The sequence below is a fragment of the Pinus tabuliformis genome, chromosome 6, assembly GCF_031772625.1.
Source record: "Pinus tabuliformis cultivar Carrire ecotype Pingquan chromosome 6, CPIR1, whole genome shotgun sequence".
NCBI lineage: Eukaryota > Viridiplantae > Streptophyta > Pinopsida > Pinales > Pinaceae > Pinus > Pinus tabuliformis.
The window spans coordinates 2007136999-2007155898 of record NC_142292.1 but is presented as its reverse complement, the minus strand read 5'-3'; the positions used below and the strand labels follow the sequence as shown (position 1 = coordinate 2007155898).

Sequence of the window (18900 nt, the reverse complement as noted above, 5' to 3'; positions counted from 1 at the left end):
TAGGATGACCGATATTGATCTGGGATTGATTGGAACTGTCTCTGGGTCAGTAAAAGTGGTATGAGACACTCTCTTTTGATTAGAACTGACTTCGGGTCAATAAGAGTGGCATGACACACTCTCCTTTGATTGGGACTGACTTCGGATCAGTAGAGAATGGTATGATACATTCTCGATCACTTCTTCTTCTTCATAGTTCAGTAGAGCAGAGCGGGGCATTGATGGCAAAGATAGTACAAATTGGTAGATGGATTAGCGAATGGAGTTCTTCCTAGTTGAGAGGGAGTGTTAAAATTGGCAACTAGGGCCAAACTCCACATGGGTCATCTTATTTATGAAAGCTGATATTTTTCTTGGATTCCTCCCTCCGAGAGGTGTAGGATTGATCTAAAGATCATCCGATTCTAACATGTATAAAAGTAGTTATGAATTTATTTTGATTATGGTCAATTGTCAAGGTCGGCCAACAAACTTATGTAGGCTCAGAAGCCCAGCAGTCACGTTTATTCATCCTCAACGTTGCATATAAATAGAAGGTGACTTAGCCTCATTTGGACACACTCATCTTCACACTTCTCTATCTCTCTCCTCATTGATTGGGTACAGATTTTTGGGCCTCTCTCTCCCCACACGTCCAAAATTTCAGGAGAGCGAAATTTCAGGAGGCCAAAATTTCAGGAGACCGAATTTCTGGACAGTTTGACCAAGCATTAACCAACATGTGTTGACCTCCTTTGACTGAGTTTTTGTGAGGGCTATCTTTGTTTTGGCAGGCCGCATTTCTGGGCACAGAAATAGAGGCTAAACATTGACTGTTGACCAACGTTGACTGCAACTAGGGCTGACCGTAGGTGGGTTGTTTGACTAGACTTTGACTGGGCTGAATTTCACTATTTTGAGGGTTGTTTTATCTCGTTGTTTGGAGGCTGAAGTTGACTAAAGTTGACTGATTCGCTAAGGGTCAAATATGCCCTGTTGACCAACATTGACTTTTCTGGTTAGGGCTCTTTTGCTACTGTTATAAATTATCAAATTTGTAAATTGTACTATCTCTCTCTATTGAACTATGGAAGACTAAAAGAAGATTTGAAGGGTTTCCCACATTGGGGTTTGTCCTTGGCCAGTGCCGCGTCTTGTGGCCTCTTTTCTTGGCTTGTCTTTTACTGTTTATGTTTATGTTCTATCTACATTTTAGTATCATGTTGATGTGATTGCTAATATGAATATTGATATTGGGCTAATAAAGAAATTGAAGTAAAATTGCTCTAAAGCATAAAACATACCATGGTTGCCTAAAATTAACAGTTTCCGCAGGTTGGGTATAGGCCGAGTTTCTGTAGGAAGGGGCCGCAATTTGACAACAAATTTGAGGTATGGTGATGCTGATTTTATGTTGGATTTGTTGCTAATTGGATGGTCCTAGTGTGGATAGATTTGTTGCAACCTGTGGGAGCCATGTGTTAAGGTTGTCTTAGATGTTAAGAAACCTTAACTATGAGCAGATTTCACAGTGGAGGTATTGGGCACTTAGTGGTTGGTGGAGGGCAACCAGAAAGTGACCAAAGTAGCCCTTGACAAGCAGTCATAATGAGAGCTTGACAGTTGAAGGTTGGGTGAAGGATTGAGCCTGTGTGTAGCTCTTTGATGGACGAAAGAAGCTACTAGAAGGCAGATTGGAGCTCAGGTGTTGGCCAGCCTAGAAGAGCAAATTGGATCAGCCGATGTTCATTAAAGAAAAAGCAACGTGAGGCAGTGATAGGTGGCAGCGCTCCTAAAGACTCTATGTGTTGTCTCTCTATGGACTAAGCGGCAGCTAGAGAGTAGAACGAGAGCGAAGGACCGGCAAGACGAGATATGACATAGAGACTGTAGCGATATTTTCATTGTATCTTGTATCCCTTATATGGGAGCCCTAGACTGTTGTATTACTTAGTTGGTTTAATATAACGAAGATTGGGTTGTTGCACATATTTGTACAATATTTTGTAAAAAGTTGTCTATACTTGGGCATGTGTGATTTACTGCTTTATATTGTCCATTGTGCAAAGTAATTTTGTTGAGATTCTTAGTTTGGTAGCATCAGAGATTCTAAGATTCTATCTTAGACCCAAAAGATCGTGGAAATTCGACAACATGCTCAATTTTTCCTGCAGTATTTTTGGGTGATATTCGTTGAGAAATCTAGGGGCAGAAGTATAGGTGATTTCTCTTGCTTATGATAACTGTTTGAGGAGACTTTTTATTTTTCTTGATTATTCTTCTTTAGCTTGATTATTATTATGTTCTCTTCATCAAACAACTACCAAAACATAATGAACAATGAGACAAAGGACACAAGATATAGGCGATCAACCAGGGCCAAAACCTCTCCAATCTTGAGAGGAAAACCCACAGAATTATTCTTCTTATAGAATCTTCAATTGACAAATTCTAAGACCTAGACCCTTGACCAAGAACCTCTCCAAGACCAAGTCACAATTCTTCCTTGAACAACTCTTCTTCCTTCTAAGTCAACGCTGGTCAAACTAACTGTTATACCACAGATTTTGGCTTCTTTTCAAGTTTCGGTCTCTTACTACAAGCCTGCAATTTTCGGCCTGCCTGTAGTCATTAAAATTCCACACGTGAGTTGATCAGGATAGATTGGTGAGGCTCCTTTCCTTCACTTGACCTTAACACTTCTTCTTAAGACCTCGGCTAGCAAGAATGTTCTTTTTTATGACCTTTATTTCGGCTTCTTCAAATACTGTTGAAACCCTACTGCAGAAACCCTAGTTGTAGTCACACGTGTGAGAGGAGGGACCCAAAAACAAGGCTAAAACACTTCGATCTTCTTCTCTTTCTCTACGTTGCTTCAAGAGACTTTCTTCCTTCCCTACTCGCACTTCTTTCTTCTTCGAGGATGCTTGATAGATGCTACTTCAAGTGAGGCCGAGATCTCCTTTATATAGTCTTTTCTCTGATGCAAATAGGCCGACTTGACCTTTTCTTTAGGTCGACATGCCCTTTTGATAAGCTAGTTGCTCCTTTGAGAAGGCCAACTTCTTTATAGCAATTGGACAAGGTCTTGGAGGGTTCTTTTACTTGAAATTGACTCAAATAATTTTCTTGATACAATGTAACTTGCCCAAAAGGGTATGACAATGACTTTAATGACTTGATGGCTCAATGAAAAGTCTTAAGAGCTCACAATGTAACCTAAAAATAAATCTTTGTGAGCATGAAAACCATGCCTCAAGATCAACAATAATAAATTTATTTTTCTCATTACATCAAATAAAATCATAATTACATATGTCATTATGAAGACCGAACCTAATTACATATTTCAACACTCCCTCTTAACTAGGGAGGTATTCATAATCCATACATGGTACTTGGACATTCTCAATATGAAGAATTATCATAAGAAGAGGCAGATTGGTAATCCATTTATATAGCATCATATCATCTAGCATTGTCATATAGCAAGGCCTTGACTACCTGCTTTATCTCTCCACAAGAACAGAGCACAATGTTGGCAAGACCAATGATTTATAGACACCTTCATCACTGTCTCTCAAGGAACATTCCCCACCCAGGTGTTCACAGGTTATGTCCTTCCAGGACTATCCTTATCTTGGCTTCCCAATCCTCAAAGAATATTAGTCCTCTATGACTACTCTTATCTTGGATGCCCTACCACATCCTCAAAGAGTATTGGATGCCAAATGCTTACCCAATTCTCCATTCTTTCTTCCCAAGTGAAGACAAGAATGACGTGTCTATCTCATCCTCTCAACTAGGGAGGATATACCCATTCCACTAAAGGAATATACACATTCCTATAAAAGGAATGTACCCAAACTCCCTCTTAACCAGGGACTTTTCCAAGCTCCCTCTTAGCTTAGGGACTTTGCTTCCAAGTTTCTTCTAAATTGGAAACTTGCTTCCAGGCTCCCTCTTAATTAGGGACCTATTTCCAACATCAACTCTTTATTCATTGGTAGAGATCATGGGACCTTCAGCTGCTTGTAGTGCTCCTCCATTCGATGTCATGAATTTCATTTTTAATATTATGGAGCTTTCATTTTTGGAACTTCTTTGTAGGGCATCAGCCATCCATCACTTTCCTTCTTGAATCAAAGCAGTCATGTCATCCATTCTTTCATCGGAGAGTGATCCATTGGACCATATCTGGCTTTTCCTCATACAGCTACTTTTTCCATATCATGTATCCTTCAGGATCTTCTATCCTTCCACATGAGTATTAGTTGTAGATGACATCCACACTTCTCTTTAGGTAGTCGTGTATTAGCCCATCCAAATATTATTCAAAAATCAGAAATGAACATTACATAAGAAATTACCTTTTGCGATGGCCCTTCATCATGATATCTGTTTGTAGCAACATCAACATCCTTCATTCATATACATCTCCAAGATATTCATTTGTCAAGGGTCTTCTTTCTTTTCAGACTTTTACAAGGTCTTCAAACCTTTCACATGGAGATATCATAGTCAATTCTTCTAGTCATTGAATGTTGCTTTCCTTCTCTATAGTTGCATCTTTCACGATCTCTTCTTTTCTCTTTATTCACATATTACTTCCCAGGAACTCCCAATCATAGTTCCTTCATCTTTGTCAACCACCTCATATTCCATATGAGGACATATTATGTTGATTTCATCTAGTTAATATGTGAACCATGCCTTCATGCATCCTTTTAATGAAAGAGATCCTTTTCCCTAGATCATGCTCATGAGGTAGAGCATGCATCCTTACTATCTGCAACTATAATGACAGGACTTGACTTATTAAACATATGCATACATACCTCTTTCCTTCTTTTGGTAATCTAGATTTGCTTCAGCAACTTCCTTTCCTTGATTTGAAAGTATTTCAACCATGTCGACATGCTGCATTCCTTTGTTGTCATACCATCATTCTTTCAAACAACGAATTCCATCCAAAGTGGAATTCTTAGCGAGACATTTGTTTCTTCCAAGAAATGAATCTTCTAATGAAGATTCCAACAGAGAGTCCTGATTATCCTCATCTTGTAAATGCTCCTTTTCAATGATGTATGATGAGCTTCCTACTAGATGACTCTCTTTTACCCATAAGTACTACTTATGCTTCAAATGAGGTTACCAAGAGCTACTTCCTTCTATTGATGACTGCCATAGACTTTTACTTCAGCTATCTTTCAAGCTTCTTATGATGATGTCATGAGCTCTTGTTTCTATCGTATGCATTTATGATGCCATCCCTTAAACGATGCATCCTGTCATAATGCTTTTCTTCTTGACTGCCCTGGTGGAGGCCTTCTTTGCCCTACTCTCCATCTTGCTGAGATCCAAACATCCATAGTTATACAAATTCCTTCTTCCATCATGTTTCTTAGAACAAAGGTTCAGCCCATCCATCTTTACTTCTTGTACCTGCAATATTTATTGACAAGCACCCCAAGCAAAGTATACGATACCAAAACATGATGCCAATATTTTTAGGGTTTACATGCAATCAAGAGGTCATTCTAGGGCTTCTAAAGTTCAAACCCTAGATCAGATTCTATCCCCTCTTTATGTTATGCTAGGGTTCATCTTTTTCCCTAGAATACTAACAAACCCTAGAATCTTATCTTCAACCCAAAAATATCTTTAAATATATCATACATACCTTATGGTTACTTACCTTTGTCGAGATGACTTGCATTTCCAGATGCCATCTTCATTGATCTGTTTTCGGGTGTGAGATATTCTTCACTGTACTCATCTGCTGATTCTTCCAAGTATATGATTGCCACCAACCTTGGATTGATGTCCTTATAGCTTCACAGGTCCTTATGCAAAACTGATAGCTATAAGCATGTCACTATTTCTTTCTAGCTTCAACATTTGTTTGATGACTAGATTGCTTCAGGTTTGTTTCCTTGGATCTTTCAAACTTCAGTACAGTGATCAGATATATATGAGATTGGTGACTGCCACATGTACTCAGTCACCACAGGATTTGAACTTTGTAAGAAGAGTAGAGTAGCAGTGTCACAAGGACACATCTTTGAAGAAGAGATCTATGCTATCACAGAGATAGAAAGATCTATGCTTCAAACTTTTAGCAAGTTTAGAATTCTTGACAAAGATCAACCGTATACCTTAATGAATTTGGATTGATGCTTCTTTTTGGAGTTTCTTTTATCAATATTTTGCAAAATCTCAACTCTTGAATGGAGACTTCAAGATAATTATATTTACCTCAGAATATCGGATCTGTGGTTGTTTGTAGATTAGACTTCATGCAACGGTGCAAATAATCCAGACTTCTTTTCTTCAAAATCTTGGCTTGCAACTTAACTTATTTTTATTCCAGATTTTGGCTCTAGATCTTGACTGAAATTTGGTGCTACTTCTGTGGTGGATACCCTAGATTCTCCATGAATGAGAGGAATTACAGCCAGAAAATTAATCCTGATCTCTTCTTCTTGAGATGATGAAGGAGCGAGGTTCCCAAGAATGCTTCAAGTGTAGGAACTAGGGTTTTTGAGATCTTCTTTTATTGACTTCCTTCAAGATGATGATGTAATCTTTGTCCTCGAAATGCCTTGGAGATGAGAGGATCTTCTTGATGATTTGATGCCTTTGATAATCTTCTAGAACTTCGGTCCTTGAATGTCCTTTGTTGAGTTGCCCTTACTTGACTTGTCACCTTAGCTCTGATACCATGTTGAGAAATCTAGGGGTAGTAGTATAGGTGATTTCTCTTGCTTCTGATAACTGCTTGTGGAGACTTTTTATTTTTCTTGATTATTATTGTGTTCTCTTCATCAAACAGCTACCAAAATATAATGAACAATGAGACAAAGAACACAAGATATAGGAGATCAGTCAGGGCCAAAACCTCTCCAATCTTGAGAGGAAAACCCACATAATTCTTCTTCTTATAGAATCTTCAATTGACGAATTCCAAGACCTAGACCCTTGACCAAGAACCTCTCCAAGACCAAGTCACAATTCTTCCTTGAACAGCTTTTCTTCCTTCTAAGTCAACGCTGGTCAAACTGACTGTTATACCACAAATTTCAGCTTCTTTTCAAGTTTCGGTCTCTTACTACATGCCTGCAATTTTCGGCCTGCCTGTAATCACTGAAATTCCACATGTGTGAGCTGATTGGGGCAGATTGGTGAGGCTCCTTTCCTTCACTTGACCTGAACACTTCTTCTTGAGACCTCGGCTAGCAAGAATGCTCTTTTTTGTGACCTTTATCTCGGCTTCTTCAAGGACTGTTGAAACCCTACTGCAGAAACTCTAGCTTCAGTCACACGTGTGAGAGGAGGGACCCAAAAACAAGGCTAGAAGACTTCGATCTTCTTCTCTTTCTCTACGCTGCTTCAAGAAATTTTCTTCCTTCCTGACTCACACTTCTTTCTTCTTCGAGGATGCTTGATAGATGCTACTTCAAGTGAGGCTGAGACCTCCTTTATATAGTCTTTTCTCCTATGCAAATAGGCCAACTTGACCTTTTCTTTAGGCTGACATGTCTTCGAGGATGCTTGATAGATGCTACTTCAAGTGAGGCTGAGACCTCTTTTATATAGTCTTTTCTCCCATGCAAATAGGCCAACTTGACCTTTTCTTTAGGCTGACATGTCCTTTTGATAGGCTAGCTGCTCCTTTGAGAAGACCGACTTCTTTGTAGCACTCAGACAAGGTCTTGGAGGGTTCTTTTACTTGAATTTGACTCAAATAATTTTCTTTATACAATATGTAACTTGCCCAAAAGGGTATGACAATGACTTTAATGACTCGATGACTCAATGACAAATCCTAAAAGCTCACAATGGGAGCTTAACCTAAATAAAAAATCTTCTTGAGCATGAAACCCATGCCTCAAGATCAACAATAATAAATTTATTTTTCTCATTACATCAAACAAAATCATGATTACATATGTCATTATGAAGACCAAACGTAGTTACATATTTCAACAATATCAAGTATCAAACCAGTTAATCTTAAAGAATACATATAGAATGGATGAATAGATTTATTGTCCTGTCAAGGTTCCTACCAAATGTTCTCTTAGACCTTTATTACACGTGCCTTTACAGGCATGCAGTTACAGCCTATAGATTATATGATCTAATGTTGTATTTTCTGGTATTTTTCTGATATGAAAGTGTTCTTTGGTTCTTTTGTATAAACTAGACATTGCAAGACAATATCTGTTAGCTATAGAACTGATCATCTAATGATTGCATTTTCCAGTATTTTTTTTATAATATGTCCACGTGTTCGTTGGTTCTTTTAAACTAAACTGGACATTACAAAATCCTGTATGCTAGTCTTCGATAGATCAAGAATCTTCCTCTTCCTAATTAAATTTACACTTCTTAAGAAAGCCCTTTTAATCCATATTTCTGAAAAAGTATATAACTGCTTAACCATTTCAAAAAAAAATTGCCATTAAATAATTACATTATAATGCTTTTAAAAGGTGAAGATCCGAGCACATCCATAAAATAAAATAAAATCCAGAAAGAAACTCTCCTAAACTTAGAGATGGAAATTCTAAACATGCCTCCAAAAGGTCATCCATTAACTTCAAGACTACCATGTACCTTTCTCAGTTGCAGAATTTGTACTACCACACCAAATAGCTTCTCGAATGCGAGGAGGAGCAAATGCAGGGCCTTGAAGGAAAGATGAATTGTGCCCCAAAGGAACTCCTAGAAGGCAAGACGTTGCAATTGAGCCTCCCAATGCCTGCACCAATTCTGCCTGAAACAAACAATCATCCAAACTTTTTAAATCAAAATTCTTTTGCATGGCTGGTATTGTTTTATGAGTTAATTAACCAGCTGTTGAGCAAACAGACTAAGGACTTGTTCTCTCTGATAAGTTGGAGTAACTTAACTAAACAACATTTTACAGTATGGTAAATCAAATCATAAACCACTTTAAGTAGTTACCAAACATGATGACTTTTAGAACTTGACCGACTTCAACCCTCAGCTTTCTTTAAGAGAAATGCTTTCCAAAAGAGAGATTCAAATAACTCAGTCCTAAATCTATTTAATCTACGTGTGATGTATATTGAATCTTATTTAGGGTACCTAATAGTGGATAAAAATAACCCTGAATCTTCTTTATAGTACCTATTATTGAATTAAACACAACCTTAAATCTTCTTTATAGCACCTATCAGTAAATTAAACAACACAGCCACAATGCCAAATTTTAGCAGTTCACTATAACCTAAATAGAAAGCCGGCTATCTAATGTTGGTTACTGCTAATACGTCCAAACACGTGTATACTTTGCCAATGTCCTTAACACTCGGACTTCGAAGTTTGTATCATCTTCTGTTACACATTGCACTTATTTTTCATATATTGTTGGTTGCTGCTAATAGATGTATACCTTGGAAAACGTCCTTAACACTCTATCATATCATCTTCAGTTACACATTACACATTAGAAACTTGTTTTCGATATCCATACTGACAAATATGAATTGCCGTGGACCAAAATATGCACCTATTTTACATTATTCACAAGTGATATTTATAAGGATTGTCTGTGTCAATTATGTAAGAACAATCAGAGTATTTGGCAATGTTAACAATAAGAGTAACTCTGCGAATTTTTTGGTCATGGTTTCACACCGAATTTCAGTCCATTTTTGAAGCTCCGCTATCTTGTAATGGGCCCCTCCTGGGGGACACTTGGATGGTCGGTGACAGCTACAAATCACTTTCACTTTCAGTACGTTTGGTTGCAAATTGTTTTTGGTGGAAGCATCATTGTAAAGTTACTTTCAATGACGTTCATCATTCCCTTTCTCTTGGGAATTTGCAGACAGGAGTTGGCTCTACTCCTGCGAGTTCACTGACATGATGTTGAGTCCCTCCACGTAGGGCCCTACGCTCATATGATGGCCTTTTATCTTTCATGGACCAGGATTGTCCTGGTTCCCATGTTATCTGCATGATGTAACTATCTTGACTTCTGTTGTACTTATTTGTTCTTTGAGGTGATACATGAAGCATTATCGGGGAAAAAACATTTCTCAAGATAATTAAAGATTAACTTTTAAAAAAAAACATGGCAGAGGGTCTGTGTCGGAGCTTGTCAAAATGGAATCTCGTCTCAGCAAAGGAAACATGTTACAACATAATTTTTAATGAAGTCCCTGCATATAACACTTTTTTCTAGGGCTGATAGAATTACTAGCCGTGTCAATCCTTCTTTGTAGATCACTGTGCAGGTCCAAAAAGTCGAGCAAACCATTGCCCACCTCCACCAGCTTCTGGATTATTGAGGTGTCGCCCCATGAAAGCTTCCTGCAACTTCTCGGCTCCCCCGGCCAGACCTCAATAGTCCCTGCAGAGTAGAGAATGGCCGGACGCAGAACTAGCTAGGCCACGAGGGAGCAGCCAAGTGGGCCCAATGGACCCAATTAGCCTCACAGCCTTCCTGGCCGGCTATGAACGATAAGATTCCTCTCCGGGCCTGATAATCTCAAGAAGTTGAGAAACCACCTCAACAAGAGAACCATGGGTGGGATGTTGATGCTCAAAAGCTGAGGCTACAAAGGGATGAGGAAGGTCGTACAATAATGACAAGGATGACCCTTAGTGATCTTAGAAGCTGCACAATATCCTGTTTGAATGATCTTGTTGTTACTTTCTATGGTGTTTGTGTTACCCATTATGGCAGTATATTGTTTTTAAGGCATAGAATTTTCTGTTCAGGCCAGACAGTACTATGTTAATTTTGATATTTGGTCTGGATTTGGTAGTATAACCGTGTTAAGTTAGGTTCTGAAGCTAGTAGTGCTAGAGGGCAAATCTTAAGCACCATGCATAGTCTTATTGATTGCCTGTCCAGAAATAGTTATAGTTATAGAAATCAAAACAGTGAACAGAGCAAGGTCGGTTCCAATTTGTGCTTCTGGTTCTGATGTTGCCGTTCAATTCAGGGCATGCCATTATTAAAGAGTATGCATGGTGCTTAAGGTTTCCCTTGATCCCCTTCATGGTTCATGGTCCTTGTTATGATGGTTCCACCCAATTCTGGGCATTCAATCATTAGGAGTCTGCATGGTGCTCAAGGTTTTCCGTCTTAACACTACTAGCTTTAGAATCTAACTTAAAACTTTTATAAGTTATAACTACTAAATCTAAACCAAAATTACCATAGCACTGCCTGGCCTGAGCAGAAAAGTCCATGACTTCAAAATTTAATAATACTATAATGGCCAACACAAACAACACATGAAGTAACAACTACCCGTTCATTGTTCCATCGTGGTTCCAACCTGCCCCCGTTCACGGTTCCGATTCCGATGGTTCAAACCAGTTATGGGCAGGCAATCAAGGTTTGCAGTGCTAGAAGAGGCTGCCCTCCAGAACCCTTTTCAAAAAAACTAAACTATTAATACATAATGAAGCATTTTTCAGAGAAGGCGATAAGATTATAGCATAGATTGTACCTTGAGTTTTGCTCTCTCCCTGATCAGGGTAAGGGAAGCTTCCACAACACGGTTTTGGCCCTTCTCTATCATTTGTGATGGTAAAGTTGCCAAACTACGCTTCTGCAGAAACCTCATCACCATTTTTCCCATGGACCCCATTGCTGTAGTACCCAATTTCACAACAAATCATTAATTCACATATTCAAAACGCATTGAAGCTATTAGCAAATACACTGAAACTCTACTGCCTACGAGTATGGTTCCTTAATCAAATTAGCACAATAGAACATATATGCAAATTGTTCCATCATACCTCAAATGCACCAATGCTTTCGACAGTTCGAGGAGTTCAATTTTTTAGGCAGCGATGATATTTTCTGAGGTGCAGGAAATTATGAAGGACGAATGCAGCTGGCCAATTCACAATGGCAGTGATGCAGACTCCACTTTACGGCATTGGGTAGCCACCTTCTCTTGTTTTATATGAATGTGTATGGATTTATGACAGTGCAGCGATAATGAAGTATGTTCTTCAGACTGGCAACCAACCAATTCGCGCTTATTTAATATTCTGCTTTAAGCAATTAGAATACTGTTGGCCTCTCTCACCGTACATGGGATGGCATATTCCTTTCATTGGGTTGTGTATCGAGTTTGATGTCGTGTAGGGTTGAAATATGACGTGTGCAATGAATACTGATGGTGAAAATTCAGCGTTGATGCCCCACATCCCGAGGAAGATTGTTTAAATAATACAATTGAATTACTTGAATGAGACGGGTCAAATTCTAAACCTTTTTTAATGGATTTCGGTTCCTCGAAAAAGCGAGCTGTCAGTGTCTCTTATCCTCGTTGAAGTTGGGTTAGATCACCTGTAAATGTTTCTAAATTAGGTGTAAACGTTTCTTAATCGGATTTGGTTCCTAGAGAAAGAGAGGTATCAGTGTCTTATCCTCGTTAAAGTTGGGTTAGATTACGTGTGAATGTTTCTAAATTAGGCGTAAGGATATATATTCCAACTTCTCAGTTGAAAGCATTTTTTAATGAACTATGTATTTAAGTTAAAATTATGTGTCAATAATATTTTTAATATTTTTACGTGGTTCTAAATTATTTTGATGATGAATTATATTAGTTGGTTCTAAATTTTTCGGTAAATATTTCAATTATATGATAGATCCGAAAAACACTTACCTAAAAAAAATATTTTGATGATGAATTATATTAGTTGGTTCTAAACTTCTCGGTAAATATTTCAATTGTATGATAAATCTGGAAAACACTTACCTAAAAAAAATTCAATGTTGAATGGAAAAATGATTTATTCACCACCGAAATATTGTCATTGAAATTTTGTGAAACTCGCTCAGGGTTAAACATCTTTTGGCATAATGGTAATTATTTCAATTATATGATAGATCTCTAAAACACTTATCTAAAAAAATTTTCAATGTTGAATAGAAAAATGATTTATTCACCACCTAAATATTGTCATCGAAATTTGTGAAACTCGCTCAAGCTTAAACACCTTTTGGCCTAATTTATTCTCCTCAAGCATGACTCTCACCCTTAGCCTCTTAATGAAGTTTGAATCTAAGACTTGATGGGATCTAAAGTCCACATAAACCAATTTTAATGAGTAATATTGTATCTCATTTACATTTTTTATAAACATGAAAATTAAAATAAATATTAATGTGTTGAAAGTTAGTTGGGTCTACTTTAGATAGTTAGGGAGGAGAAATGTTATCGTGCTCACTCAAATTTTAAAACTTATTTGTGATATATTTTTCTCTTTGTAATCTAATTGTTTGTTAGCTATTGTGAGCCTTGAAGAATATCTACCCTTGCCTACGATTTAAAGAGTAGGATGCTTGGCTACATGACAAATAAAATATTATTGATGTTGGTACCTTTCCCAACATCGTAATACACCTTAGCTAATGCCAAATCCTTAGGCTTAGGATCCCACTTCTTTTTTTCTTTTCAATGTTTTCTTCTTGCTTTACACTTTTTGATGAAGCTTCATTAATGACTTTTGAATGATAATGGGTTTCAAGGTTTTTAGTACTTATGAGTACTTGCTTATTCCTTTGTATAGATCTTAGTGACCCATACAACTTCCTTTTGGGGTTTTACCCATACATCTTTCTTTTGGGGTTTTTTCCTAAGGAAAGAGACCTTTGTTGGAATTGGTTTTTGATGATATTGCCCATCTTTGCTTTTTAGGCTCAATTTTTTTTTTTTTATGAATACTAATGTAGAATTCCAAGTTTTGTATTCGAAACATCTTGGTTACTCAATACTTATTAAAAAACTTATATGTTTGAAAATTGGTATCTCTAGAAAGTTAATTTTAACTTATAATCAGGTTCCTTTTTGTTTCTAAATGGTTTTCAAAAATGTTCAATGCACTAATAAGCCCTTTTCAAAGATAACCTTTTGAATATTTGTAGCAATTTATCAAGACTTTTTTCGAAGTTCTTCTTTCAAATATCCTCGATGAACTATCGAGGTTCTTTCGAAGTTACATATTTTGAATGTTTTTGATAGTCTATATGGAGCTTTTGAAAGACATTCTTTCAAAGGCCTTCAACAATGCTTTGGGTTTCCTTTTGTTAGGCCGAGGAATGACTCTCAAATCTGTTTTTTGGCATTGAGGAGAATTGAGTTATATAACATACAAGGGAAACAATTGGTTTGCAACTCCCAAGGTCAGTTCCTATTATAACTATTCATAATCCTTCTATTTACATATTTACAAGTAATTCACCCAATCTCAAAGGATTAGGTATCTAACATTCCCCCCCTTACTCAAGCATCATTTTGAATTTTTCAAAATTTTTTCTTCCAAGTGCTTTGGTGAAGATGTTCGTAATTTTCTCATTTCTAGAACAATGTTTTAGATGAATAATCTTGGCCTCTACATGATATCGAATCAAATGATATTTTGTGTTGATATATTTAGTTTGATCATGGAATTTTGGATTCTTGGCCAACTTAATTGCAAGAAGTATTGTCAATTAGCAGGGGAGTAGAGTTCACTTGTTTCTCCCTCAAGTATTCAAGAATTTTCCTAAACCACACAATCTCCTTTGTTGCTTTTGCAACTACCACATACTCTACTTTTGTTGTGAAATATGTTGGAATTGACTGTTGATCTAGGTGGCTCCAAACACAGGCAGAAGCCCCAGAGGACTCAGAAAGGGTCGAAAATCAAAGTGATCAAAATGCTTTCGAACCAAGACCAGAGCATAGATCTCGTCGTCCTAATCGCAATGGTGTGAATGGTTCGTCAATTTGAGCTCGCATGAGGGAGAACGAGCTAGTCAAAGTTTTGGTTGACTTTTGTTCACTGGGCAGGCTTAAGGAGGCAGCATTTTGGAAAAAATCTGGCCACCGAATTCCAAACAACCCGGGCCAGATTTGAGACAAATTTGTGGCCTGTTTAATTTGACTCCTTCAATCAAATTTTGAAATTTTCGAAAAGACCTTATTATTATTAAAAATTAAAAATATATATATAAGAGGTGGTGGGCCACCATCCCCACCACCCCACGCCTCTCTATATTAAACATTTATACATGGGGCTGGGCGGGCCACCTCCGGTGGACCCAGCCCACACCCCCAAAACCCATTAAACAACATGCCATATATATCTGGGCCGACGGGAATCGAACCCGCCCGGCCACATGGACAGCCCACACCACGAGCGGCCCAACAAACCATTAAATATACACCAACCCAAAACGGTAATGTATGTTCCAAACTTTGTCGCTTTCAAAACTCAAACCATTTGTAACAAAACGTAACCACGCCTCTATTTAAAAAGGAGAGTTATGGTTAACGTGCCAGGTTTGGCATGGGCAAGATTTGATCCCCCGACCCCATGCTTTTCATTCCTATTTTTATCATTAGGCCAATGACCTCTTCCTTGTTTAATCTGCCAGTAAAACTTATATAAACCCGTCATTTTTCAGTGCACACAGGCATGGAGGATCAGGAGCGCGCACGGAAATCGAGACAACTTTTTTAATTAATTTTTAATGCAGGTGGAACCATGATTAAGCAAAATTCTAAAGAGGGTGAAATTTTTGCAGTGCCCAAAATGGACAAAATTTATGTCGATCCTACACCTTTTGGCGACACGAACCTGATGGCGAATTCAATTTCCTGATCTGAGCAGTGAATTTGCAGAAGACCCAGAGGAGGGAATCTTTAAGGAATCTAGGGGGAATCTAAAAGATTCCTTCAGCCCCATATTTTCACTTTATCAGAATTCAGAAATTTGACAGTTGATTTTGCACTATTCGATGCCACAAATCTAATGGTGCATCCAGATTTCCCATTTGCTCATTCTATTTTTCGGCCACTTTTCTAAGTCGAGTGCAGGTGTCAGCGTTCATGTGCGAACAACCATTTCCATGGGACTCAACACCACGAGATTGATGGTGCAACCAGCTTCAACAGTTTGACATCCTTTTCTTCAGATGGCCCCTGGATATGAGGTATATGCAATTTGTTCATGTACTTCTTTTGCTATGAGATGCATTGTGCTACATAGATCCTTGTTTGACGTTTGATGTGGGATCTTGTTTTATTACTTGTTTCATGATTCCTGCTTGATATGACGCGGAATCATCTGTGAGATGTACTTGTTGTCATGATTCGTCGTGTTTTGTTTGAGATCCCTTTGTTGTTATGTTGATGGGATACTCATGTGTCTCCATGTATGTTTGCATTGAGATCCCTTTTATGCCATGTTGGCGCGATGCTCATTATCATCATGCATGAGTTTAGGTCATACTGATAGGAGTCCTTTTTCGAATGAGAGTTCTTGCAGTGGAACATCTCTTGGAGCCACTCCTGCGTGATGACATTTTCCTTGTATGATAGCAACCTCACCTCTTATGTACATCATCACTATTGACAACACTTAATGCAGCGGCCTACACCATCTTGACATCGGGGCCCAAAGACGTAGTCCCTTCTAGACGAACTCCATTATCAACGACTTATGTTTTCATGTGTTGATGAATGTCATGTTCCTCTTTTTTACAACATGCAGATGTATTCATTTATGTTCTTTTAAAAATGCAATTTAACACATAATGAAAGTAAAAGGTCTTGGAAGGGTCCTTTGTCACACCTAGGCCCGGATCAAGTGGTATCAAAGTGGTCTTTGCATGGATGTGAATTGCAAGCATGAACAATGGAACGTGCAACGAAAGAGGATGAAAAAGCGATGTACAAGACCATGCTCAAAATTTCCCAAAGAGTGGAAATAATGTATGAAGCTCTACATAAAGAGATAGAGGAAAAGGAGCGATTGCAGCTTCAGTTGCAAGCCATGGAAGAGGCCCTAGAAGAACTGAAGCACAACAAACATAATCTTCAAATAGAGAATGTTGAATTGAAGGAGCGTCTACATGAAGAGAAAGAGGAAAAACATAGTTTGCTACGATAGCTGCAAGCAAAGGACGAGGCCTTGGAAAAGTTACAACGTGACCCATGTGAGGTAAAAAGTAGTTCTCCATCTTCATTTATGTTCCTGATGATGATTTCGCTATTTTTAAAAATCATACCACAGGAATTGGCTCCAAACTATTGAAGAGAATGGGGTATGAAGGAAAAGGCTTGGGCGTTAATGGCCAAGGCATTGTCAACCCCATCAAAGTAGAAGAATTACCCCATTAGACAGGACTTAGGTATGTCAGAAAGGAAGTTGGGGGATGCGCCAAGACAGCTAGCAAACCACCAACAATAGATGATGAGAAGTCCTCATCACTTCTTTCCAAATCGATAGAGGAGGTAAAAGATGTTGATTTCCTTTCGGTTTCGTCTTCACATAGTATGATTTTTGTTGGAGATTTGGAGATCCCAATTACAAGGACAAACATGAGGCTCCTTAACAGAACGAGGCACAAGGAGGAAAAAGAACTTGGTGTTAATAACCAAGACATAACTCTCCATTGGAGGTTGTGCAGAGACCTCAATTTGCAGGCTTGAGATGCACCGAGGGAGAATGATTGAAGGTGTCAGATTCCTCCAAGACATCGTCGAAATCGTCGAGGAAAGAGAATGATGGGAACACATCCCCATCATCCCATGGCAGTGGCCATCACAGGGAAAGAGTTGAGGCAAGCTCTCATTGCCATACTTATCCCAAAGACAACAAGGAAAGGTATAACCAGTTTCGATATTCGAATATTCATTTCAATTATAATCATGTTGCTAAAGATGAACGAAAAACATGACATCGAAAAACATGTACCTTTTGTGGATTACATAACCATACTTTTTCTAAGTGTTGGAAAAGAATAGCAGCACGAACAAGGAGGAGGCATGAAAGACCCTCTCAACATCAGGTAAAGAAACATGTTAAGCAGATCTGGAGGAAGAAGATGTATTGCAGTCATTGCGACAAGGCTGGCCATCAAAGAGCCACATGTTGGAGGCTCCATCCAGAGGAGTGCCTTAAAGACAAAGTGTCGGTGCATGAACCAGGTGAAACAATTGTTCAACAAGCAAAACCACCACAGGGGGATGACCCATTCATAGCGATAAGTGAAAAATGGTTTCTAGATATGTTAGCTTGTCATGGTCATGCTTTTGTAAATCATTTGTTGCATTTTAAAATGTAAAAGTGATGATGTGTTTTCCATCACTTGTTAAGCAACAATGACGTCTAGTCTTATTTTGTGTTGCATGATAAACTGTGAAAGTGATGTCGTGTTTCCATCACTTGTCAAAACAAAAATAGTGTTGGCCTTATTGTTGTAAATCATGCATTGCGGTGATTATGTGTTTTCCATCACTTGTTGAAGCAACAATGATATTTCGACCTTGTTGTCGTTGGGGTATTGTATCCATCTTGATGTAAACTTGACCACCGAGTATGTGTTATAAACTCGTGGCAAGTATGGGATGCTTGGGTCATCAGTTGGTCATGAAAGTCAAGCATGTAATTTGCAAAAAAATGTACTACATGTTGCAAAGGTTGTAGGTGTTGGCTCATCGCTTAAGGCTTCGAAGAACAAAAGTGAAGGGGATGAAAGCGAGGCCTTTCAAGATGCTTGTGATGTAGACAAGGTATAAAGAAGTTGCAAGTTATTTTTTTTTATGCTTTTGGAGGACAAAAAACTCCTCAGTGGGGAGGATTGATCTAGGTGGCTCCAGACACAAGCAGAAGTCCCAGAGGACTCAGAAAGGGTCGAAAATCAAAGTGATCAGAATGCTTTCGAACTAGGACCAGAGCATAGATCTCGTCGTCCTGATCGCAACAGTGTGAATAGTTTGTCAATCCGAGCTCGTATGAAGGAGAACAAGACAGTCAAAGTTTTGGTTGACTTTTATTGACTAGGCAGGCTTAAGGAGGCAACATTTTGGACAAAATCCGGCCACCGGATTCCAACCAACCTAGGCCAGATTCCGAGCGAAT

At 38.4% G+C, this 18900-nt stretch overlaps 1 protein-coding gene across 1 annotated transcript in view; it reads right to left on the bottom strand.

The window, feature by feature from the left end:
* LOC149267303 (arginase 1, mitochondrial-like) overlaps nt 1–12058 on the bottom strand; it is a 137113-nt gene extending 125055 nt beyond the window's left edge. Inside the window, exons 1-3 of the mRNA XM_089432097.1 lie at nt 11773–12058; nt 11478–11620; nt 8602–8761 (exon numbers count right to left, since the gene is read on the bottom strand). Coding sequence (XP_089288223.1) covers nt 8602–8761; nt 11478–11618 — 301 coding nt within the window. The 5' untranslated portion in view covers nt 11619–11620; nt 11773–12058. The remainder of the gene's footprint in view (nt 1–8601; nt 8762–11477; nt 11621–11772) is intronic.
* Between the last annotated feature and the right edge of the window lie 6842 nt (nt 12059–18900).